The 24,645-nt window shown below is 43.5% G+C and overlaps 1 protein-coding gene across 3 annotated transcripts; it reads right to left on the reverse strand.

The window, feature by feature from the left end:
* Positions 1-8,866: 8,866 nt before the first annotated feature.
* On the reverse strand, positions 8,867-24,341 carry SEC11C (SEC11 homolog C, signal peptidase complex subunit). 3 transcript variants are annotated; one of them, XM_063128191.1, is made up of 8 exons: positions 24,116-24,341; positions 23,601-23,645; positions 21,852-21,919; positions 17,811-17,920; positions 16,465-16,614; positions 14,869-14,988; positions 13,978-14,035; positions 8,867-10,370 (listed from the first exon to the last, which is right to left on the reverse strand). In XM_063128191.1, the coding sequence occupies exons 3-8, from the start codon at positions 21,891-21,893 to the stop codon at positions 10,317-10,319; spliced, it is 534 nt and encodes a 177-aa protein (XP_062984261.1). In that variant the 5' UTR covers positions 21,894-21,919; positions 23,601-23,645; positions 24,116-24,341; the 3' UTR covers positions 8,867-10,316. The 3 variants fall into 3 exon arrangements, with proteins under 3 accessions (XP_062984261.1, XP_062984259.1, XP_062984262.1); XM_063128189.1 differs by having other exon boundaries at positions 23,601-23,685; XM_063128192.1 differs by lacking the exon at positions 23,601-23,645.
* Positions 24,342-24,645: the final 304 nt, after the last annotated feature.

Consider the following 24,645-nt stretch of genomic DNA (forward strand, 5'->3'; position numbering starts at 1 on the left):
ACGCCTAAACCTGGGACCAAAAATGAGGAGAAAAGTCTCAGGATGCTGTTGAGAAATTTATTGTTTTTTTAAAAAAAAGCCTGACTCGTTTCAGCCTCTTGCTTTTCTATTAGGCCTTCTTCAGGGGGTTGTAACAATGTCTGCAGTAATGATTTACAACAGATTGTATTGCGTCTACATTGACTCGGCCTCCGGTGTATAGACACAAGACAATCTGTTGCAAATAATGTCTGCAGAAATTGTTACAAACCCCCACCCACTCCGCCCGAAGATGGCCTAACAGAAAGCAAGAGGCCGAAACAAGTCAGGCTTTTTTTTTAATCTAATAAATTTCTCTTCAGCATCCTGAGATTTTTCTCCTCTTTTCTGTGTTCCTCTTGGATGCTCACCTGCCTTGCACCCTCTAAACCTGAGTACACCTGTCTCTCCTTGTGAATGGGTTGTTACTTATTTGTCTCGATTTGAATGTATTTACCCAAAGCTGTGTCAATTTCCATTTTAGGAGGCAATTTGTATAAAATTGATGCCAACCAGACTGTTGGTCGATGAAATCCATGCCACACAAATGGTTAGCTAATTCCGAGGACGGCAAAGCTGTAAAATTTAGTGTTCCCAATAAAACTAAAACTAAAACTAAAACAAAAAACGCAGTTATAGGACAATCGATAGCCGTTCCTTCTATAGATTGAGGTTTTTCATTCTGTCTCACGACATCGTGGCTCAGACGATGTTTTCCACATGAACACCTCCTTCATACTGCAAGTCATCATTGTTTATTTATTTATATTATTTATTTATTACACTTCTATACCGCCCCCATAGCCAGGGCTCTCTGGGCGGTTCACAGAAATTCTAAAATTAAGATAAAAACGAGTATTTTTTATACTCGTTTGACACAATTTGACACAATTGGTTCCCCCAAAGATTATCAGGTCCACCAAGCATGTCGGAAAACTTCACCTGAGAATCCAGAGAGCCTGTGAGTTGGTGGTTCCCAGGTCTAGGAATTGGGATGTTTGTCTATTCTGGATGGGGTTGCACTCCTTCTGAAGGAGCAGGTCCATAGTTTGGGGCTTATCCTGGATCTATATTTATCACTGGAGGCCCAGATGACCTCAGTGTCCCAGAGCACTCATTATCAAGTTTGGTTAGTATGTCAACTATGCCTGTTCCTGGCTAGGGATAGCCATGGTCATTCATGCACTGATAATCTCACAATTAGACTACTATAATGTGCTCTGTGAGCCTTATGACAAAGGTGAAAGAAGAAAGTGCAAAAGCTGGGTTGCAGTTAAACCTCAAAAAAAACACCAAGATTATGGCAACCAGCTTGATTGATAACTGGCAAATAGAGGGAGAAAACGTGGAGGCAGTGACAGACTTTGTATTTCTGGGCGCAAAGATTACTGCAGACGCTGACTGCAGCCAGGAAATCAGAAGACGTTTACTTCTTGGGAGGAGAGCAATGACAAATCTTGATAAAATAGTTAAGAGCAGAGACACCACACTGACAACAAAGGTCCGCATAGTTAAAGCAATGGTATTTCCCGTAGTAACCTATGGCTGCGAGAGCTGGACCATAAGGAAAGCTGAGCGAAGGAAGATAGATGCTTTTGAACTGTGGTGTTGGAGGAAAATTCTGAGAGTGCCTTGGACTGCAAGAAGATCAAACCAGTCCATACTCCAGGAAATATAGCCAGACTGCTCACTTGAGGGAATGGTATTAAAGGCAAAACTGAAGTACTTTGGCCACATAATGAGAAGACAGGATACCCTGGAGAAGAGGCTGATGCTAGGGAAAGTGGAAGGCAAATGGAAGAGGGGCTGACCAAGGGCAAGACGGATGGATGTTATTCTGGAGGTGACAGGCTTGACCTTGGGGGAGCTAGGGGTGGCAACGGCTGACAGAAAGCTCTGGCGTGGGCTGGTCCATGAAGTCACGAAGAGTCGGAAATGCTGAACGAATAAACAACAACAATGTGCTCTATAATATGTGTGTGGTTCTGAAGCTGCAGCTAGTGCAGAATGCACCGGCTAGGGTACTCACTTGGGACATCTAGCTATGCTTATATAAAATCTATGTTAAATACTAGTTATCTGTTAGTTACTGAGCCACGTACAAGGTTATGTTATTATCCTATACAGCCCTAAACAATTTGGGACCAGGATACCTAGCAGACCACCTTCCCTTACATACACCCAGATATTTACGATCTTCACAGGTCTTGCTGGTCATCCCAAAATGAGCAGAATGTCACCATGAAGAACCTCCACGACAGGCCTTCTCTGTAGCCACACCCACCATCTGGAAAACCCTCCCTCATTTGGTATGGGAGGTGGGAACTGTAACATCCTTTAAATGCCTCCTGAAAACGTATCTTTTCCCACAGGCTTTCCCTGGGCTGTAACTTATTTTGGTTTTCTATGTTTATTTTAAAATAAACTTTTAAAGCTTTATATTATGTTCTAACTTGTTGTATTTTATGGTTTAAATTGTGGATTGCACAGAGAGCCTCAGCTATTGGGCAGTATAAAAATGTACTAAATAAATTAAATTTGACTGGTCTTATCTCCACTGACCACTACTTGCCTGGAAAGAACAATCAAGCCGGAACTTTACAACTACTCTTGGCATCTGGATTCATGGACTTCTATTTGTTTCAAAGATTTCTGTCGCAGCCCTTCTGCAAGCAGCTGCAGCTGAACCCTCTTTCCCCTGTGTATCATCTTGAGGTCCAACTGACATCTTTGCATCTGACACAACGTGGATAAAATTATGACACGGGACATCTTAACCCCCCCTATTACATCCCTTGATTTTTTTTTTTATCAAATTGCTGTGCCAGCGTCACAAGATCCTCTTCTCTCTTCACTGAAAACCTCTTGCGCCATTTACTTTCCCTCTGCTTCCAGGAGTACACAGAACTGCATCATCACCAATCCACGAGCCCAAGAAGAGACCCTTCAAAACAGAAACATGATTATCCACTTCTAACATTTCTGCCATCCATCCATCCATCCACTCACAATTGGTTTCTTTCATCCCCTGCCAAGTTTATGTGCAATTGGCAGATAGAGTCCCCAGAAGATCTCTTGGTGTTTCATTCCCAGACTGTGGAATGGCCTGACGGAAGAGACTCGTCAACTTAACAGTCTACCAGCATTTAAGAAAGCTATAAAGACTGATCTCTTCCGGCAGGCCTATCCAGTGGAATTTTAGGATGTTTTAAAAATGTTTTTAGGATGTTTTAACAACGTATATTATGTTTTAATTCAGTTTTATGTATTTTATATTTACTGTTGTTCCCCGCCTTGATCAAAATGGAAAGGCGGGTAAGAAATATATTATTATTATTATTATTATTATTATTATTATTATTATTATTATTAGACCTGCATGTGGATAAGCATGATTAGTGAGCATTATTTATTTATTTATTGCATTTCTATATCGCCCAATAGCCGAAGCTCTCTGGGCGGTTTACAAAATTAAGACAATTCAAAACAAAACAACAGTATAAAACCATAATATAAAATACAATATAAAAACACATCCAAGATAAAAACAGCAGCAATGCAAAAATACAAATTTAAAATACAAATTTAAAACAGCAAAGTTAAAATTAATTTTATAGACTCTTAAAATACTGGGAGAATAAAAAAGTCTTCACCTGGCATCTGAAAGAATATAATGTAGGTGCCAAGCGAACCTCCTTAGGGAGCTCATTCCACAGCTGGGGTGCCACAGCAGAGAAGGCCCTCCTCCTGGTAGCCGCCTGCCTCACTTCCTTTGGCAGGGGCTCACGGAGAAGGACCCCTGAGGATGACCTTAGGGTCTGGGCAGGTGCATATGGGAGGAGGCGTTCCTTCAGATAGCCTGGCCCCAAGCCGTTTAGGGCTTTGAATGTCAATACCAGCACTTTGAATCGGCCCGGACCTGGACTGGCAGCCAATGAAGCTGGAAAAAGACTGGCTTGATGTGGTCTTTGGAGCCTCAATGCAAACATGTTCCTTCCACTTTGCAGCTGGAGGAAGGTGATCAGGAAAACAGCACTTGGTGGTTGGGGTGGGGTGGGGTGGGGTGGGGAGAGAACTAACCCCTGCCCTTTGGTCTGATCCAGCAGGACTCTTTATACGTTATGAACTGAGATGTCCCACAGAAATTCTTGCGACAGGCGAACGAGGTTGGAAATAGATGGCAAACCCAGTGTTGCAGTCTGTAAGGAGCATGTACATGGCATCAACACACAGGAAAATGGGGAAAGGAAATAAAGTTTTGTTTGGCTAGTATTATAAAGCCTGCTGGACATCTCCGTGGAACACTGTAAGTTATTGCACATATGATGACAGCTTCTTTCAGCACAAAATGTAATAAGGCTAATTGACAATAAATATAAAACCATAAACGGTGGAAGGGGTTGAGTCAGATGTACATACACTATCTTATCTGCTCTGGGGACTTCCAGTTTTACCCTACTGCAACTACAATTATACCCTAATTCATCTGAACAGGAACACAATGCCTATCAGATTGTTTTTAACATGGGAGACGGCGTTCCCCATAAAACAGCTGCTTATAATCAAAACAAGAGATTGCCTACGTGTACCTTTCACTGATACTGTCTTCCGTTCCAAAGGTATGATCTTTTCTGCCACAACCTGTCACCCACACCTATTTTGTCACTTTCTCTAGGGGAAAGCTAGAAAGATAGATGAGGTTAGGCCTCATCTAGAGTATTGTGTCCAGTTCTGGGCTCCATAATTCAAGAAGGACGCAGACAAGCTGGAGCGTGTTCAGAGGAGGGCAACCAGGATGATCAGGAGTCTGGAAACAAAGCCCAATGAAGAGAGACTGAAAGAACTGGGCATGTTTAGCCTGGAGAAGAGAAGATGGAGGGAAGACAAGATAGCACTCTTCAAATACTTAAAAGGTTGTCACACAGAGAAGGGCCAGGATCTCTTCTCAATCTTCCCAGAGTGCAGGACACGGAATAACGGGCTCAAGTTAAAGGAAGCCAGATTCCAGATGGACATCAGGAAAAACTTCCTGACTGTTAGAGCAGTACGACAATGGAATCAGTTACCTAGGGAGGTTGTGGGCTCTCCCACACCAGAGGCCTTCAAGAGGCAGCTGGACAGCCATCTGTCAGGGATGCTTTAGAGTGGATTCCTGCATTGAGCAGGGGGTTGGACTCGATGGCCTTGTAGGCCCCTTCCAACTCTGCTATTCTATGATTCTATGGCCTCAGTGAACAGGCAGGTTGGTAAGGGAGAAGGCACTCTCAGGTATCCTGGTCCCAAGTTGTTTAGGGCTTTTTACACTAGCACACTTTTTGTGGCGCAACCCATGGAATCAGATGCAGAAAAATCCCTGATTTCTTATCACCCACCTTTGAGGTTAAGGGACTTACTGAGAATGTATTACAGAAGCCCACTCCACACCCTAATCCTGAAACAGGAACTGAGTCACCCATTTCAAATTAGTCCTTTCTATAGGCCCCGACTAACCTTAGTATTTCTGCTAAAAACATAGTATTAGAGCCACCAATGCCTGCTTCATTATTTTTTAAAAATCCCCGAATGTCAGTGGAGTAGACAGAACTGAAGCTATGACTGCAGCATTAAATGTCAGCTGAGTTATTACCTTGCTATTTTCTCTGCTTTTTGGACACTTTGGCTGGGTCACGGTGACAGGATGCCTTCCCCCTGAAATTCATTCCTAATCCCAAATACTGCTGATGTTCCTGTGATTCTGCTGCGACTTACAAAGTGTTCGGAGGAAATCGTATCCGTCTGAACATGGTTTGGGAAGAAGCAAATGTCCCTATTGAAGAGGGGTGTACAGATTTTGCAAAATCCGTTGTTTTGCAAGTTGTCAGAGGTCTTTCATTCTGTTGGCCGCTCATTAACGGAATCAATATTATTATTTTTAACCAGAACATCATTCTGCTTGTGCTAATTTGCATTTGTGCTAATTCACAATCATGCACATGCAAATTAACACAACTCCCACCCCAAAAAACACACTCGTGGAGTGCGGAATCCCGGTAACTCCGAAAAAGCTGTGGAACCTGCAAGTCAGATTCATAGAAATCTGAGCATTTGAATCCTCTGGGATTTCTCCAACACTCCTATTATTCAATCAAATTCTAGGCCAGGGACAGCCAATTCTTGCATTTTCATTCAACTCTATGCTCCATAGTAGACATGAGAACCTTTTTTTTTTCTGTTGAGGGCTACATTCCCATAGGGGTGATCTCTTGGGGATCGCACAGAACTAGTCAGCAGAGCTGCGGGACAGACAGGTTACTGCCCAAACAGAAGTAGCCATATACTGAATACTCCCCATTGCTTATGGCTTGGAAGAAAAAGTAATGTTTAGAAGAAGCAAGAGGGTAATGCAGCAGTGTGTGTGTAATCCACTCCATTTCCCCCACCCAAACTCATAGAAAATATTCTTATGTTTGGAGATTTTAATGCAGGGGTGAACAAACCCATGGCCTCCAAATACTGTGGCCCTCCAAATATTTGGCCTACAACTTGCGTGAGTGTAACCAGCACAGCCAATGGTGAAGCATGATGGGAAGTGTAGGCCAAAACATCTGGAGGGCCACAAGTTGCCCACTCCTGTTTTCAGGAGGGGGGGAAACAGGGTGTTCTTCGCATCTTAAGAAGGAAAGTTAAACAACCCCAGGATGACCCAGGTAAGAACATAAGAGGTGCCATGCTGTATCAGACCAAGGGTCCATCTAGTCCAGCACTCTGTTCACACAGTAGCCAACCAGCCATCAGCCAGGGACCAACAAGGCAGGTGATGGTGCAACAGCACCCTCCCACCCATGTTCCCCAGCAACTGGTGCACACAGGCTTATTGCCTCAAATACTGGAGATAGCACACAACCACCAGGGCTGGTTCGCCTCCAGGAATTTATCCACCCCCCTTTTAAAGCCATCCAGTTTTGGTAGCCATCACTACATCTTGTGGTAGCGAGTTCCATAATTTAACTATGCGCTGTGTGAAGAAGTACTTCCTTTTATTTGTCCTGGATCTCCCACCAATCAGTTTCATGGGATGACCCCGGGTTCTAGTATTTTGAGACCGGGAGAAAAATGTCTCCCTATCCATGTTCTTCGTACCATGCATAATTTTGTACACCTCTATCATATCTCCCCTTAGCCTCTTTTTTCCCCAAGCTATATAATCCCAGTTGTTGTTGTAACCTTCCCTCATAGGGGAGATGCTCCAGCCCCTTAATCATTTTAGTTGCTCTTTTCTGCAGATAGCATAACATCACCCCTATTCTTCCTAAGCATCTGTTTCCTGTTGGCAAATTCTCCCATATACAGAGATCTGCATAAGTCTAATGGTACCCAAAGGGAAGGGAAAGTATGGGAACACTAGAACAGAAGGTAAACTGGTTCCATTTTCAATAATCATTAAAGACAAAGCACAAAAATGAACCTACAATAAGAGGAATAAAACTCAGCAAACTATTAAAAGACACCAATCTTTTAATGATATTATTGCATAGCATGATAAAACAAGGAAAGAGATATTTTTGGGCCATCACATTTATTAATATATCCCAAGACTGAATTGAACTTTGATCGTTTCACTTTTCTTTTCTTTTTTTTGCAGATCCTTTCAGTGAGATCTAGCAAACATTCATAGCAGAGAGTAATGGAATTGACACGTTTATAACCATGATTATGCAAAGAAAAAAAAGGCAAAACGTATTTCTGAAGAATTACTAAAAAAAATACACAAGAGATTGTTCACATTGTTAAAGTGATTTCTCTAAGGCAGCCTTTCTCAACCTGGGGCGCTCCAGATGTGTTGGACTACAACTCCCAGAATGCCCCAGCCAGCTCTGCTGGCTGGGGCATTCTGGGAGATGCAGTCCAACACATCTGGAGCGCCCCAGGTTGAGAAAGGCTGCTCTATGGCCACAAAGGGATTGTGAAAAGCCAAAAATTAGGTTCAAGAGGCAGGAGTTCTTTTAACATAGAAAGCAATTTAGCAGAGGATGTTGAGTAGTACTACAAAATTGTATTTCCCAGTAACATTTGAGACAAGCTACAGCGTTTAAACTGGTTTGAGGGTGGATGTACACAAAATTTCTGGGTGCTAATCTCCCCCCATCCCAGGACTGCTCCTTGTATTATGTTTTTGCAGATCTAGTAACTTCTATAACTGCATCTTGGGACATTCCTCCTGCTACCTCCCAGTCACTTTTTTGACACTTGCAAGTTATGTGCCAAGGAAGGAAGATGCAGCCATCTCAGGCAGCAAATCCAGGCCTGAAATCATTATTTATTAAGACTAAAGATGGTAGGCACCTGTCACAGGATAGATCTCCACACACACCATCCAATATGGACAATATGGCCTGTTTAAATGTTTGACAGCCAAACTATCCACAATGGAGTGAACATCACAAAAGATGTACCTTCCTAGTAAACATTAAACCCTGGGTTGAGTCTAGAAACACAGCCAGCCTGGCTGAGACACAGAGAGGCAGCCTGTCATGCCAGGGACGGACAGGTGTCATCTCTGAGCTTGAAGCAATGACAGAATTATGTGCTTCATGTAACTGTTTTTTCTATCCAACTTCTGCAATTGGGGAAAGTGCATAGGCTCTTTGAGTAGCGTCTGCTATGTCTGCAGGTTCTGTAAAATTCACTACACATGATTTACTGCCCTGTTACATTTATGTAACTGCAACAATGACATTATGTGCAAGTTAATGGCACAATATGTTTTAGAAACTGTGGGGTCAATTAGGCTCCAAACACTATTCTTGTAGATGTTATACACTTACAGTTCAATGACCCATTTGCAACTATGTTGTAAATATGTTGAATATGTTGAATAATGAAAGTTCTCAATAAAGGTTTTATTTATTTTTGTTACCAGCAAATGGTGTCAAGCTTAGCACCAGTCCCAGGTATTTTACTTTCATGGCTTACTTGGGGTACATATGGTATTGACTGAGATGCCCCCCTTAAAAAAAAAAGTCACTACCAAGACAGAAGTAGCAATTTGGGAAGCTTTATACATGTGTCAAAATGTAAGTCAAACATCTATGCCCAGAAGCTGCTCTGAATATTCGATTTCTGGATTTGCCAATAGGAAGTTACATTAATTCTGCCCCAAAGCACATACAGTTCTAGCCCTGGGAGCACCACCAACTTCCCAGTAGGCCTCTATGAATCTGAATCATTTCCCAAAAGCTTACATCTCATGCATCAGGCTTGCCAAGAAATTAGATGCATGCATCACTAATTCACACAAGACATTTTCCTGGGTATACAGACATGGGAATAGTTCCTGATTACACATGACAGTTCTAAATCACATGTCTTTAGTAAAAATTCTCCTGGCCGCTTGATCATGACGCAGATGAACAAGCTACCTCGGGGAACCTGGAACTCACCCAGGCGAGTTTGGTCACCTGTATGGGCCCTTTGAAATCTGCTGACGTATAACACAAGGAGCTCACTTCAAATAGTGCTACTGTATGCCAAGATTGTCATGCTGCTTTGCTCAAGCAAGCCTGATTCAACAGTACCACTCTTGCAAAAAGCTCCACCGTGCAACCTTTACTCAACAAACCATTTTTTCTTTAAAAAAAACTCCACCTTGGTTAGAAGCATGGTAACAGGACCATGGGATATTTGGCAATCTCATTCTCAAGACTAGACTGCATGTGACTACTTGAACCACTTGGCAATGGGGTGGGTGTAAAGGGTGTAAACAGATCTTTTTGTGTGGAGAGATATTCAAAGGGAACCTTTGAATTTCACTCAATATTCAAAACGGTTAAGCTACTGTCTAAAATGCTTTCAAAACAATCATGCTGATCTGTTTTGCTGATTTGATATTCTACTTTTGGGAACTTTTCATCAAGCCCCCCCGCCCCGCCCCCCAACCAATATCCCCTTAGACACACAATAAAGCTTGCATGGTCGTTCCCACCCACTCCCACCCCCCGGTATTTCTGCCATTGCTCTTGGTTGACAGCAAGCGTGAGGACATGGAGGAACTCAAACAATATTGTTAACAAACACCAATGAACGTTGCTGTGATCCAAAGAGGCCGCAGCCGTAAGAACACTTAAAAGCTCATTCCAATGAAACCAATTGGGCTCATCCACAAAGCTTTTAGGGTTGCGAGATGAACAGGAAAATGCATTTGGACAATACGATATTGTTTGCACACCACGGATTATATACAGACACAGGGACGTTTCAAATATATTAGTATCTCTTCGTATATCTATGCTCATGAGTCGTGCAAGGCGTCCCATGTTCCTTTACGATTCCCGTTTCAGTAGTACATATGCGCCCATGACAGCCAGGAGAGCATACTGTGAAGAAAATGCATGGATTATTACTGTATAATGTGCAGCACTCTCAGTATCAGACCTCAGAAACTGGATATCCCGTTCCAAAATATATCTTTGATTACACTAGACCAACCTTTCCCGTGCTGGAGCCCTCCAGCTATGTTGGAGTACAACTTCTATCATCCCACACAGCATGACCAATGCTGGCTGGGGAAAGACGGTCCAGATATTAAAGTACTAGTTTATGAAAAGCTCAGCACTGTCAAAATTGCCTGCAAGGATGCTCCAATAAACTCATGGATTAGCCTTACACACAAAAGGGCTGATATGTTCCTTTCAACTGAGGAATCAATACTGTGCACATCCCTTTTGACTGAACAGAGAAGCAGCTCTGAGTGCACTCTGGAAGCACACAGGGGTTCAGAATAGGAGTGTATTTATTTATATACTAGCTGTACCCAGCTTAACATACGCTGTTGTAGCATATCTTAAAGTGTATTAATTAAATATCATTGCGGGGGCACAGGCTGCTTGGAGGCCACCGATACAGCGCCGTCTGGCAGACCTGGGAGGCAGGGAGGTTGGGGGAGCAGGTGACCCTCTCTCCCCGGGGTTCCTGTCAGCCTTGGGATTAGCTCATGAGATTAGGCCGGGGCCTGGGCTCGCAGCAGGCGAGCGGCCTCCCACCCAGCCACCAAGGGCTCCGGCCCTGCCTCGCTCATGCTCCAGACTGTGGCGCTACCCCCTTCATGGGGGGGGGGGGGCAGAAGAAGAGGCAGAAAAGGGGGTAGGATTACCTTGGAAAGCCCGGAGGAGTCGGGCAAGGGGCTTAGCAACCTGTATCAGCTAACGTTACACGTTGTTACTGTTGCTTAGCAACCTGTATCAGCTGAAGCCTTTACGGAAACACACCTAAGCGTTTTATATATATATATATATATATATATATATATATATATATATATAGATGTAAAGATATTCTCACTTGATTAAAGATCTAATATTTGATACTTGGTTTGTTTCAAATCGCTATTAAAACAGAAGTCTGAGAGCGTCACAGAATATGCTGTGTTACTGCATGACTAATTGCATGTGGAAATTATACCTACAGGCGGCCTTCTGCAAAAGATGCACTGATGGCAACCTTATTTGGTTTTGTGTTTTGTTTTTTAAAGAAGTGTTGTGCAAGAAGAAAGTCTATTTGTAAAAATGACATGTGGCTAGTTTCCCCTCTGGCTTTTGACTGCACAAAAGTTACATATTGGTTTTTTGGAAGCATTTCCTGAAGCGGACGTCAAAACCACATTTACTAGGGAGGAAGCCTCATTGAACACAGTGGGATTTACTCCCCGGTAGACCTGCCTAGGATTGTGCTATTAGTAGTGCAGTTGTAAGAAGACAGAGGCCACCCAGAGGCACTGCGGAATTCAGAGGTGGGAGATCGCACGGTATAGCAGGGTTTTTTCAAATGCTCTACTCTCGGAGGACCCTTTCCACTTTGATTTCTCTGCCTAGGAAGCACCGCACATTGACCACGGAACTCCTGTGGCTTGTAGAAGAATCCAGGTCAAACTCTATGGCGTGATTTTGCCTCACGCGCCATCGGAAGCTGCACTATGACAAGTCGGACCATTTGTCCATCTAGCTCAGGACCGTCTGCACCAGCCTTCCTCAACCTGGATTCCTCCAGACGTTGTTGCTTACAACTCCCATCGTCCCCAGGCAGCATATCCAATGGACAGAGAAGACAGGAGTTATAGGCTGCATCCAGAAGAGAGGTGCAGAAACTCAAGCCCAGGGCCCACATCCGGCCCGCCTGGAATGCCCCAGTTGGGCACGCCCCCTTCCTGTGGCCTCATCCCCTTTCCTCCAATCACGTTTTCCTCGCTTTTGTGCAGATTTCACCCCATCCTAAAAGGTGAAAATGCCTCTTCTATGTAAGAGCTTTGAGCTACAATATATTTGGCCCTGTCTCTTTGGCCGCTCCCCAACTTTGGCCTTCAGCCCCATCCACCACTGGAATGGCCCCCGCCCCCGAGAACTTCTTTGACACAGAATTCAACCCTTGGGCTGAAGGAGGTTCAACAACACTGATTTAGAGGGACCCAGGGCCGAAGACGGAGATGCCAGGGACGGAACCTGGAACATTCTGAATGCACAGCGTGTGGTCTCCCACTGAACTATGGGCCCTCTCCTAGATGTATTACAGGCATGTAGGGTTCTTAGGAAGTGACTGGAAGAACCACTGGCATGTTGTTATAATTGAAGAATTGTAACTTCTTGCTTTTAAGTAGCGTCTCGCTCTCACTGAAATCAGCAAGTAAAAGAACCTAGGGAGGTAGTGGGCTCTCCCACACTAGAGGCCTTCAAGAGGCAGCTGGACAAGCATCTGTCAGGGATGCTTTAGGGTGGATTCCTGCATTGAGCAGGGGGTTGGACTCGATGGCCTTGTAGGCCCCTTCCAACTCTGCTATTCTATGATTCTATGATTCTAAGAGATGGCACATGTCTATTTATATCAATGGACATTTTGCCATCGACTTCCTTGGTAGGTAAACTGTACTGTAGGTATGCATGAAGTCTTTCACAATCCTTATTCCTTATACAAGTTGTTGCAATCATTTATTTATTTATTTACAATATTTATATACCGCTCCCCATTCAAAATACAATAAAAGCAGAATAAAACACCTTAAAATAGATTATTAAAAAAAGCAAATTGAGAAGTGAACCATGGCTTGTTAAGGAAAGGCTTCCTGGAACAATGACTTTTTCAGGTGCCGAAAGGAATACAAAGTTGGCATCTGCCTGACCTCCAGAGGCAGGGAATTCCATATGAGGGTGGCCACCAGTCTGACAGTCAGTGGGCCTGTTCAGATGACACCTTAAACCATGGCTTTAACCACAGTAAATAAGGCTTTCTGATTTATTCACCATGGTTAAAGCTGTGGTTTATGGTTTCTTCTGAACACAGCCCAGCTTTCTGGCTTAACCACCGTGGTTAAAGCCATGGTTCAAGGTGTCTTCTGAACAGAGCCAGCGTTTTATTCTAACCTATGTGTGGCTTCTAGGATTTTTTTGTGCAGCCTGCCAGTGGTGGTTGTAGTAATGAAAATCCAGGCTTTCCACTTATTTTCAAACAAAGTAACTTTCTCGGCCGTTTAAATGCATGATTGCAAAATTTCCCCAGTGTGATTCTAAACGCTGAACAAAATTCTCCCCTTTTCCCCATTCTGCTCAGAAATATGAACCTGAGACAACATTTGTGCAAGGCCAACATTCCCTGTTTTGTATATGGACTACAATCTGCTAGGAACTTCTACTGCATAATCTCCACTGAAATGAATGAGGCTTACATAAGAGAAGATTCATGAACACGCAGAAGCCTTATTTATTTCAATGACATGAGCAGTCGCTGCGCTGCCAATGATTGCACCGTTGTAAACAGACGAAAATGATCAAATATCAGAGACATGAGCAGCCCCACAAAGGAGGAGTCCAGAAATGGCAGAAGCCAGCAAATGCGACAAACCTATGTGGTACGTCCTTCTCTCTAACCAAACTTGGTAATGAAAATGAGCAAACCAGAGGCATGAAGAATTGCCTCCAGAGATAAATCTTTACTTACCTTAAATTTTGGATAGTCATTCATGATTATGGTGACCATTCCAACATACGGCAAAAACCTGATTGACAGAAGTTAAACAGAACAGAATAAATTCACTTTATAGCCCAGCTTAAAGCAGCATTTCTGTTTATAATATTAAGCTAGCTCAGGCATGAGCAACATTTGCTCTAAGTATTCCTGATGCCTCAGAGCTTTTGCTTAAAATAACGTTTTTCTTTTTTTAAAAAAAGTTTCTATCCTTTATGCCGGCCTTCCCCAACTTGGTATCTTCCAGATGTGTTGGACTACAACTCCTAACATTCCCAAGCCATCCAGATTGACTGGAGAATGCAGGGAATTGTAGTCCAACACATCTGGAGAACACCAGGTTGGGGAAGGCTACCTACCTTAGGCCTACAGTGGCCGTGTTCTGAAGACACCTTAAGCCACCGCTTTAGCCATAGTGAATAAAGTACAAAAAGGCTTATTCACTGTGGTTAAAGCTATGGTTTAAGGTGTCTTCTGAACACGGCCAGTGCCTGAGAATGTGATGGTTTGTAATCGCTTAAAGTAGAAGAAAGGCCATACCTGAGCAGTCTATTTTTATATTGTGGTTTTATATTACATTACTATATTGCATTTTTTTTAGGGTTTTAATCTCTGTAAACTGCCCAGAAAGCTTTGACTATTGTATAGCAATGTAATGAATGAATGAAAAACTGGCAGCATAAAGACTAGCCAATGTCAGAATAGATGGATCTTTCGTGGAAATTCACAATTCTGGCCTGGGGGGAAAACAAGACTACCAGGCAGAAATCCTCCCAAGGTTCCTCCTACCCCTACTCAAGCATCACCTGTATGTTGTCCATCGTTACAGAGGCAGCAGGAGCCACACCCTGCTCCAGTACTCACCCTCGTGCTCTGCCAACAACATCTTTCTTTTCTAGCCAGTTCTGGCCTTCTTTGTATAAGCCTCTGTCATCGACTTCATTATTATCGCCCTTGGTCAGAAATTTGATGTTGCCGTTTTCTCTGCAAGCCAACAGGACAGCGAATTCATCAGCACCTCATTTGATAGTCCTGACTTAAAACATTCGCAAAGCATGAGCAGGCAGGGTTAGGAGATACTAAGTATGTACAAGCTGCCCTTCCTGTGTTTTAATAAATATCGAGGCATTCATCTTAGGACTCTTGCTGACAGATCTAAACAATGATTTCTCCCCTGGCGTGTTAATTGTCTACCTCAGCCAAGCAGTCACAATAAGGAATATCTATTTAACACTAGATGTAGTAAGCAGATACCTGTCCTATTAAGAGCAATTAATGTGCTCCTTGACCTGGAAAACAGGAACCTGTGTATGTGAAAAAGAACAAGCTATTAAATAACAAACACTTGGCTATCAAGAAAAAGGCGTTTTCAATTTAGGGAAGTTTTGATGAGGAAAGAAGCAGACAACATTTGCCAGGCATCTACAAAAGCCAGATACCAATTATTTGGGCGACATATGGAAGTGGGATTAGAGCAATTCATGGAGGATAGGTCTGTTACTGGCTAGTATATAGACAACTGCTCTGAAATTATGAGAAGGGCCATAGTTCATCGGGGAGCACATGGTTTGCATACACAAGGTCATGGTCTCATCTTCAGCTTCTGCAGTTAAAAGGGTCAGAGGCTGAGAAAGACCTTCACTCAAGACCATTGAGATATGCTACCAGAGTAGACAACACGAAACTGGATGGACAAACAATGGCTATGGATGGCTACTAGTCCTGATGGCTAAGTGCAACCTCCAGTATCAGAGGCAGTAAGCCTATATACACCAGTTGCTGGGGAACATGGGTGGGAAGGTGCTGTTGCACCATGTCCTGCTTGCGGTTCCCTGGTCGACAGCAGGTTGGCCACTGTGTGAACAGAATGCTAGACTAGATGGACCCTTGGTCTGATCCAGCAGGGCTTTTCTTATGTTCTTAACAATCTGACCTGGTATGAGGCTACTTCCTGTACTAGTGAATGGGTCCGATTTTGTATAAACTGGAGCAGCCCTTTGTTTTGATACAGAGAAGCCTTCAAGCAAACTTAGACAGGTGGACACCTTCTGCCTGCCCTGTCTGAGTCAAGACAAACCTGCCAGCAACCTTAGGCATAGCCCATGCCATGGTGCACCTCTACAGCCATCTGTGGGAGGGATGTGTCCACGCCATTGCCCTGAAGGGGAGGGGGGCTGCCATACAGCAAGGGAAACAGTTTAAAGACACCCACCGTGTTTACAGGAACCTTTCAATGTTCATACGTATAGGGGCTTGTCAAACTCCCCCCCCCATCATTGTTAAAGGGCAAAAATTTAGCTTTAATGGTCAAATAACTCCCAAGAGCTCTCTGCCCAGCTCACCCTCCTCGTTTTACTTTAAAAGCAAATTCCTATTCCTTCTAAATAATTCTACGGCTAATAACCAAGCAAGATCGCAACAATGAAAGAGCTCAGTGTTGTTAGGTTTTTTTGCCATTACTTTTCGTGAACCTTGATTACTCTGTGCACAATCGGAATGTCTCTGCCTTCGACTTTGAAGACCACAATTTCCCCAGCCCTGATGGGGTCGTCGCGGAAGTTTGTTAAGAACAACAGGTCTCCTCTGTGAAAGGCTGGCTCCATACTGCCACTAAAAATGAAAGAGCGGGGAAACTTGGATTACAGACCTCTTATTTATTTATTACAATATTTCTATACTGTTCAATATCTAAAAAAGATTCCAGAGTGGTGAACATAGGTATAAACAGTAAAGAGTAAAAAAGCAAATTAAAATTGTTCCATTTAAAATAAAGGACAATTGTGGGGGGAGTGACTGGTCAGTTGTGGGAGGCTTCTCGAAACAGAGATGTTTTCAGGAGGTGCCGGAAGCTACCTAGTGCTGGAGCCTGCCTGACCTCCAAGGGCAGGAAGTTGCACAGAGAAGGGGCCACTACACTAAAGGCTCTTCTCCTGGTAGACTCCAATCAGGCCATAGGTCCATGTGGAACCACCAGGAGGATGCCCTCTGATGCCCTCAGTGATCAGGCAGGTTGGTAAGGGAGGAGGTGCTCTCGCAGGTATCCTGGTCCCAAGTTGTTTAGGGCTTTGCACACTAGTACAAGAACCTTGAACCTGGCCTGGTAGCCAGTACAATTCCCTCAGCAAAGGAGTTATGTGCTGAAAAGAGGCAGCTCCTCACAACAGCTGAGCTGCTGCGTTTTGCACTGGCTCCAGCTTCTGTAGCAGGACTTAAGGGCAGCCCCACATAGAGCACATCGCAGTAATCCAGTCTGGAGGTTACTAATGCCTGTATCTCTCTTATGTAGGTGGGTTAATATTTATTTTGAATGTTTCCAAAGTACTTCACCGTTTAGGATTACTGAAGGAAAACAAATAAATTCCACGATACTAAAGCTATACCCTGATATTTGACAAGAACCCCATTTCACATTCTAAGAGAAAGGTTCATTTAGTTATCAGTAAATCCATTTAAATCAGTTGCATACAACTTGACATCACGAAGTAGAATTTCATACACAAAGCCAGATAGGTGGTTTTAAGGAATGCCTTGCTGTTGCAAATAGCTTTTCAGAGGGTGGATGGCAATCCTTGCCCATATAAGCCCCATGTAACATTAAGATCTTCTGCTAAGATCAGACTAAAGCCCCCCCCCCCCTACTATAAGCAGCAAAATCTATCAAAGAACAAAACAGGGCCTGCTCCAGCGTGGCCCCAACTTTGCTGAGTATGAGCATAATCGTTACCCCTAGATCCAATGGCAAGCTCCACTGGTGGAGAGGAAGTCACATGCTATCCCAATAAAATTGCTCATATAAAGAGACATACCTGAGCACTACTACGATGGGGCTCTCACTCCCAGTAATAACGATAAGGCCTTTCCATATCATGAGAGCCGAAGACACAATCATGGCAAAATTTAAGACTTGGTAATAGAGCTGCAAAGAGATGAAGAGAGGTGATGAGTGGAAACAGGAGATTACAAACCCAGGCTTTTACAACTTGACAACATTGTACTTATTTTTTTGATGTCATCATTGTACACCTTGAACATCTTAAAAAAACCTGTTTAGAGGAGGGCAAAGGGGATGATCAGGGGTCTGGAAACCAAGCCCTATGAGGAGAAACTGAAAGAACTGGGCATGTTTAGCCTGGAGAAGAGAAGATTGAGGGGACATGATAGCAGTCTCCAAATACTTAAAAGGTTGTCACACAGAGGAGGGCCAGGATCTCTTCTCCATCAACCCAGAGTGCAGGACAAGGAATAATGGGCTCAAGTTACAGGAAGCCAGATTCCAGCTGGACATCAGGAAAAACTTCCTGACTGTTAGAGCAGTACAACAATGGAACCAGTTACCTAGGGAGGTTGTGGGCTCTCCCACACTAGAGGCCTTCAAGAGGCAGCTGGACAATCATCTGTCAGGGATGCTTTAGGGTGGATTCCTGCATTGAGCAGGGGGTTGGACTCAATGGCCTAGTAGGCCCCTTCCAACTCTACTATTCTATGATTCCTCCTACCCCCTGCACTCATATATACACAGCACCAATAAAAACTGCATTCGTTTGAAGTGAGATGGCTAAAGTATTGGGTAAAATATTAGCTTGCTATGTGAACTGCAGATCCTAAATATTTTAAAGAAATACTTTTAAATAAATATTTTTAATTGACCCCAGAATAGTTGTTAATCGATATTGTTTTTATGTTTGTGATGGTTTTAAATTTTTGAATATCTGTTTTTAACATTTATTGTTTTTAACTTTTGTAAACTGCCCAGAGAGCTTCAGCTATGGGGCAGTATATAAATGTAATAAAATAAATAAATAAATAAATAAGAACACAGGTGTGAAAGAGGTGCCAGGGTAGGGGTCCCTCAAGGAATGACAGCCTCTGTCACGACTCCCCTTCCCCCATGTATATTTACTATGCCTACAACTGCTCAGAAAAGAGATGGTTATACTGCAGGGAAAGATGTCTTCTTTTTTTAACGGTCACAGCTGCTTGCCAGCACGATCAAACCAAGAGATGCAGGCACAGGGAAGCCTATTTACCATTGGATTATTTGTTTCCGGTGGAAAGGGGGCCTGGATTTGGAGATGTAAATATTTTAGAATTCTCTGCCTCCAGCTTTCTCAGCACCAGCATGGATCTTCCCAGGGTGCCGGATCTTTATAATGAGGGCAGCAGCATAGCATGGATTCACAAAGTAGGACAATCAAAAACAGATTATCAAAGGGGGGGGGGGGCACCCTGGCCTAACCACCATCAAAGAAATCACCCTGTGGAAGAAGTAGGGCACCTGGCTTCTCCTGCCTGCAAAGGGTGACTGTTCAAAGCCTCACATCAAAGATGGCCCAGTTTTCTAGCTTTTTTTTTTTTTTTAGAGCAGGTAAATTGTTAAAGTGGATATAAATGAAAACAGATTTCTGAACACACACACACCTTGGTTTCTTAACAGAAAAGCCACGTTTTGGTTTAGTACAAGACCAAAACCATGAAATATTTATTTATTTATTTATTTTATTTATTTTATTTATTTTATTTAAGGGTTTTTATGCCGCCATTCAGCCAAAAAAGGCTCTCATGGCGGCTTACAAAAGTATTTCTTGACAAATAGTATGTCAAATAGGACATACTCTAGGCCTGGGGACTCCAATGTGATGCCTGCCAAGCACCCTGCCCCTCCTGATTTTTATCTTATTTCTTAAGATACTTTTAAATTCGTAATTTTAAAAAATGGGAGGCTGCAGTATCTTTATTTGGGTTCAAAGGAGTAGTTGTGTTTTGGAGCTCAGGTCGCACCTCAGCCTTGTACTAAGGTCCTCAGGCAAGTTACTTTTCTTTTAGCTTCACCCGTTTGCCTTCTGGGAAGTGAGCTTTTTGTAACTGGCCACCACAGCAGACATTTTATGAAAGGGAAATTAACCCCCATGACAGCCATTTTGTGACAGCACCCACAAAATTTCAAATGTGCCCACTGACCCAAAAAGGTTGGGGACTCCTGTTGTAGGCCAACAACATGTTAAAGGCCAGACTACTGACTATTAGCTTTTCAATCACCTTTGCAATTTTCAGGGTCAGTTCATACATGCACATCTGTTCCTCGATGGCTCACAGCAGAGTGCATGAACTGGTTCCGCCGAAAAGCAAAGCGCCTGAGGAGAAGGAAGTTCTCACTGTGGTATTTTTGACCTTTGATGGAGATCATTCAGACATCTGCAAGCTCAACTCACAAACAGAAACTCAGCCCTCCCCAGACCTTGGGGCTTGAGTGGAATCTGTGCAGATCTGGACATGTGGGGAAGTGGTTGTGTGATTGCTTCTGCCAACACACAGCTCACCCAACATTCCCCAGGACACTGCAAAGCTGTCAGAAACAAGTCAAGTTTTGGAGCGTCAAACATACATTCAAATTACAAGCTGGTGTGTGGTGAAGTGATACCACAATTGCTTCACAATAAGCAGAAAATCCTGCCAGATCCATTTGACTCAACTTCTTAAGACATCAATTTGGTTGGAGGGCATCCCTCAACCCCTCATCCACCAAGAAACTTAACAAAATAATAAGATAGGCTCCACATCCTCTCCTGCTCCATATCTTCTTTTGTTGAACTGCTTGAGTTCTTATTTTTATTTCTCAGCGTCCTACATGAAACAGGTTTTTTTATTTCTCAGTGCCCTACATGTAATAGTCACATTTGTTTGCTCACAAGGCAATTTTCGGCAGCTCTAAGAGGTGGGTGGGGGGAATAATCCTATTTACTACTACAAAAAACAACAAGCTTTAGCATGCAGATTTAAAATATGATTGGAGAATGGAAAGAATTAACAAATACAAAAAACACAGACCTTATTTCTTAGCGCTCACATTTTACATACCCAGACATCAATTTAAGAAGGGCAATCCCCCATTTAAGGGAATGAAATGTTTACAATTCCTATTATGTCAAAACCATGGGAGTTCAGCATCTGCCATGTTCGCAAACATCACATGCCTAACCAAAGCCTTTATGTGAAAACTCTTCTTTTTGCTGTTTAAAAGTATGATGTGGCCAGAAGCTATTGGCCCTGTTCAGAAGGCACCTTAAACCATGGCTTTAATCACGGCGGTTAAGTCAGAAAGCTGGGACGTGTTCAGAAGACACCTTAAACCACAGCTTTAACCTGTGGTTAAAGCCACGGTTTAAGGTGTCTTCTGAACCTGGCCCACTGAAAGCAACCAGCTTCTCAATGCCCACCCCCAAATAACATTGACAATATTACTGGCATGAGGGGCAGGCTAATCCATACATCAATTTTTGCGTATAGTTCACAGAGTTATTATATAAGTGCAAGAGCTGGTACAGGACTCAGGATTTCGCACCCCAAGAATCTCAGCTCTCTCTATCCTTTCTCAAGTTTCTGGACCTCCAGACAAGGCAGAGACTTCACAGCACATGGGCAGTGCTCGACAATGCGTCAGAAGCTTGATGGAGGGCTGAACAGAGCTTCCAGGGGTCAAGGAGTAGAGTTACATTACCATAGCTTCCTTTGCCTCACCTCATATAACTAGCAGAAGAATTAATACAAAATAAGCAGATCTATTTGAAAATGCATTTAATTTGTATAATTTTTACTGGCCCACAGAATTCAGCTTTTTATTTTTAGTGCAATTTATTATTATTATAATTATTATTATTATAATTATTATTTTCTATCCAGGTAAGTTGGTCCCATGCCATGTAGGACTCTAAAGAACTGCCATCCCAGGACATGTGTAATCTCTAGAAACCAACCCCAATAAGCCAATTCTTGCTACAGAAACAAGCAACACAGCCCAAACGCAAGCTTGATGCACGGTTGCACACACACAGGTCGCGCTTTTCCTTTACCTGGCGCTTGTTCATTCGCCTCAGGTCTCCAAATATATCCATTGTTAGAGCTTTTCAAGGAGCCAATACTGATCAGAAAGAAAGAAAAATGTTATTTTTAAACTAGGAGATGCAAAGTTCTGAAATACGCCAGACTGTCATTCAGTGGTAGGTTGAGGTGAACATTAAAGTGGAAGCGGGGTGGATATCTCTAGCTCAACTGTGGGTGAACTTAGGACACAAACTCATCCTCAAGCCCCCATCTGTAAAATGGGAATATCTACAGTCTATCTTTTACAGCATTCCTCTAAGCCATTTACCATAGACCACTTTTTCAGGCATGATAATACTAACAGCAATTATACTTTTGATTTGTATAACACTAGCAAATATTCAAAGTGTTCCACTCGCATTATCTAGCTGTAGTCCTTGCATCACTCCTATAAGGTAAGTGAGTATTGTTATTTCCACGTTGCAGATGTGGGAAACTGTGGAGGAGAGAGAGAGTAGCAGAGGATGTGGTTCAAATATCTGGCTGGGACATGCTGGGACTTCTAGGTCCTTTTTCTGCATAGGATTGCACCCTTATCCACTGTGTTACACCATACCAGCCCTGTAGAAGTTACTCAACACTTTCCTATGATTCTCTCTCTCTTTTATTTAAAGAAACCTTAAGTTTTGTATGCACTTTTGTTTGATGCAACAGAAAGGAAAAGGGTATAATAAACATGACACCGATTCCACAAGGCATGAATCATCAGAGCTACCAAGAAGAGTCATCACTTCAAACTGTTTGACAGATTGCGATACACGTATGACAACACTGAGAAAACCACACATTCTTTGCAACTAAAATTACTCCAAAACAATGATACACCTTGGATCTATTACAAAATAAAAATACATTTCAGTCTTTATTGCTTCAGTGAAAGGGAGAAAGGCAGACACATTTCTAAAACACATTCCTGTCACAATGGCTGAAGTTGATTTGAATCAGAGGAAATGCTGTTGAAAAACTAGGCCCTCTCATACTTTGCCAAAAACTCCACAGGAATGAAGTTAACTTTATATATAGCAATGCTTTTCAAAGCACTGTCTGACATTTTGCCTCGAGACAGAACATCCTACATGAACATATGAAACCGCCCTACATTGATTCAGAGCCAAGGGTCAACAAAGCCTGGTATTATCTATTCTAACTGGCAGCAGTTCTAAAGCGGTTCAGGAAGGGGTCTTCCCTCCACCTACTACCTGAGATCTTTTTAACAGAAGATGCCAAGAATTGAACCTGAGGCCATCTGCCTGCAACACACATGTTCTACCTACCTACCTCTTATATATGGTCTTATAAGTTGGAGGCTTCTTTCTAATGTTTCACCTAAGCAGCAGAAAGAAGCTGCAAAAATCACTTTGGATCAGGAATCCGGACATATTTCAAAAGAACCCAGTAGACCATCTGGTCAACCAGGTGGCCTCCAAATGTTTTGGACTACAACCCCCATAAATCCCAGCCAGCATGGCCAATGGTCAAGGATTAGGGGAATTGTAGCCCAAAACATCTGGAGGGCACCAGACTGCCTACACCTAATCTAGTCTGACCGTATTGGTGCAGCTGTTGCCTGTCCCAATTTTTTCACTGACGTGCTCCCCCCATCACAACCACACTAGGCACCTCCTAGCAGCAGTAGAAGTGGGGTCAGGAGGGGGAAATTGGAAATGGATAAAAGTTCACCAACCTACACACGTATGCAGAGTGGAAGGAAAACTTACCCATTTAAGAATTTTGCTTCCTGCTTGCAAAATTTCCTCACCCACCTGTGGAATAGATATATCCAGACTATTTATATATACACACCTAGGATGGAAAAGAAGAGGGAGAGAGCGAGTGTGGTGTAGCCGTTTGAGTGTTGGACTGGGACTCAGTAGACCCAGGTTCAAGCCCCTACTTGGCCATGAAGCTCACTGGGTGACTTCGGGCCAGGCACTGACTCTCAGTCTAACCTACCTCAAAGGGATGTTGTGGGGATAAAATGGAGAGGAGGAGGAGGACCGTGTGAGCCCTTGGTTCCTTGCAAGAGGGCGGGAGGGGGGGCAGGATATCAGTGTGATAACAAATAAGGAAGAACCACTGGTCAATTTGTAACCCAAACCTTCCTAGCCAAAAAGCAACCCCCCGTTCCATGCACACGCCCAGAAAGCTGCACAACGCCTGGCACTGCAAGCCCCGCGACTGCACACCTCCAGCCCAGCGGAGGAGTCACTAACTGACACAGCCATGTACCCACCAGCTTCTATTCTCTTTCTTTCCTTCTGCCAGCAGTCAAGAGTGATGCACAGCAAGGGGCACAAAGCAGGCGCGCCCCCAACTCCGCAAGCAGCAGCTAGGGCGGCCAAGGGCCTGCTAGAGCCCCACAAGCCAGCCACAGTCCAGGGGCTGCCAGCGCCGCCGCCTCTGTTGCCTCCTTCCGGCTCCCAAAGACCATTCACGTTCCCCAGGGCTGCCTGCCCAGGTGGGACAGGCACAGACCGCCATCTTGGCGTAGGCACCTGGGAATTGTAGTCCCGCCCGCTCCTTTCTCATGGCAAAGCAGGCGAAGCGCTCAAGACCAGGGAAACTACACCTCCCAGAATGCAGCTGGACGGACAGGGGTGGCCTTTCCATGTTCTAGCTTGGTGTCCTAACTGTTTGCCTGAAATATCAGGCTTTTGTGAAGGAAGAAATCTCTTCACCGGCAAGGGCGAGGTGCGTTTTTTTTTAAATCGCGACGGAATCAGCTTAAAAGGAGGATGCGGTGCCGAACCAGGTCAATACCGA

Source organism: Elgaria multicarinata, chromosome 6 (assembly GCF_023053635.1).
Source record: "Elgaria multicarinata webbii isolate HBS135686 ecotype San Diego chromosome 6, rElgMul1.1.pri, whole genome shotgun sequence".
Lineage (NCBI taxonomy): Eukaryota > Metazoa > Chordata > Lepidosauria > Squamata > Anguidae > Elgaria > Elgaria multicarinata.

Bases quoted from the DNA above. Each gene is read 5' to 3' on its own strand.
- SEC11C (XM_063128192.1), bottom strand. From the start codon at position 21,893: ATGGATATATTTGGAGACCTGAGGCGAATGAACAAGCGCCAG. The intron at 17,921-21,851 runs GTAAAGGAAAAG...ATCTCTTTGCAG, and splicing joins GGCGAATGAACAAGCGCCAG to CTCTATTACCAAGTCTTAAA. The intron at 14,036-14,868 runs GTGAGTACTGGA...TCTGTCAATCAG, and splicing joins GTTGTTGGCAGAGCACGAGG to GTTTTTGCCGTATGTTGGAA.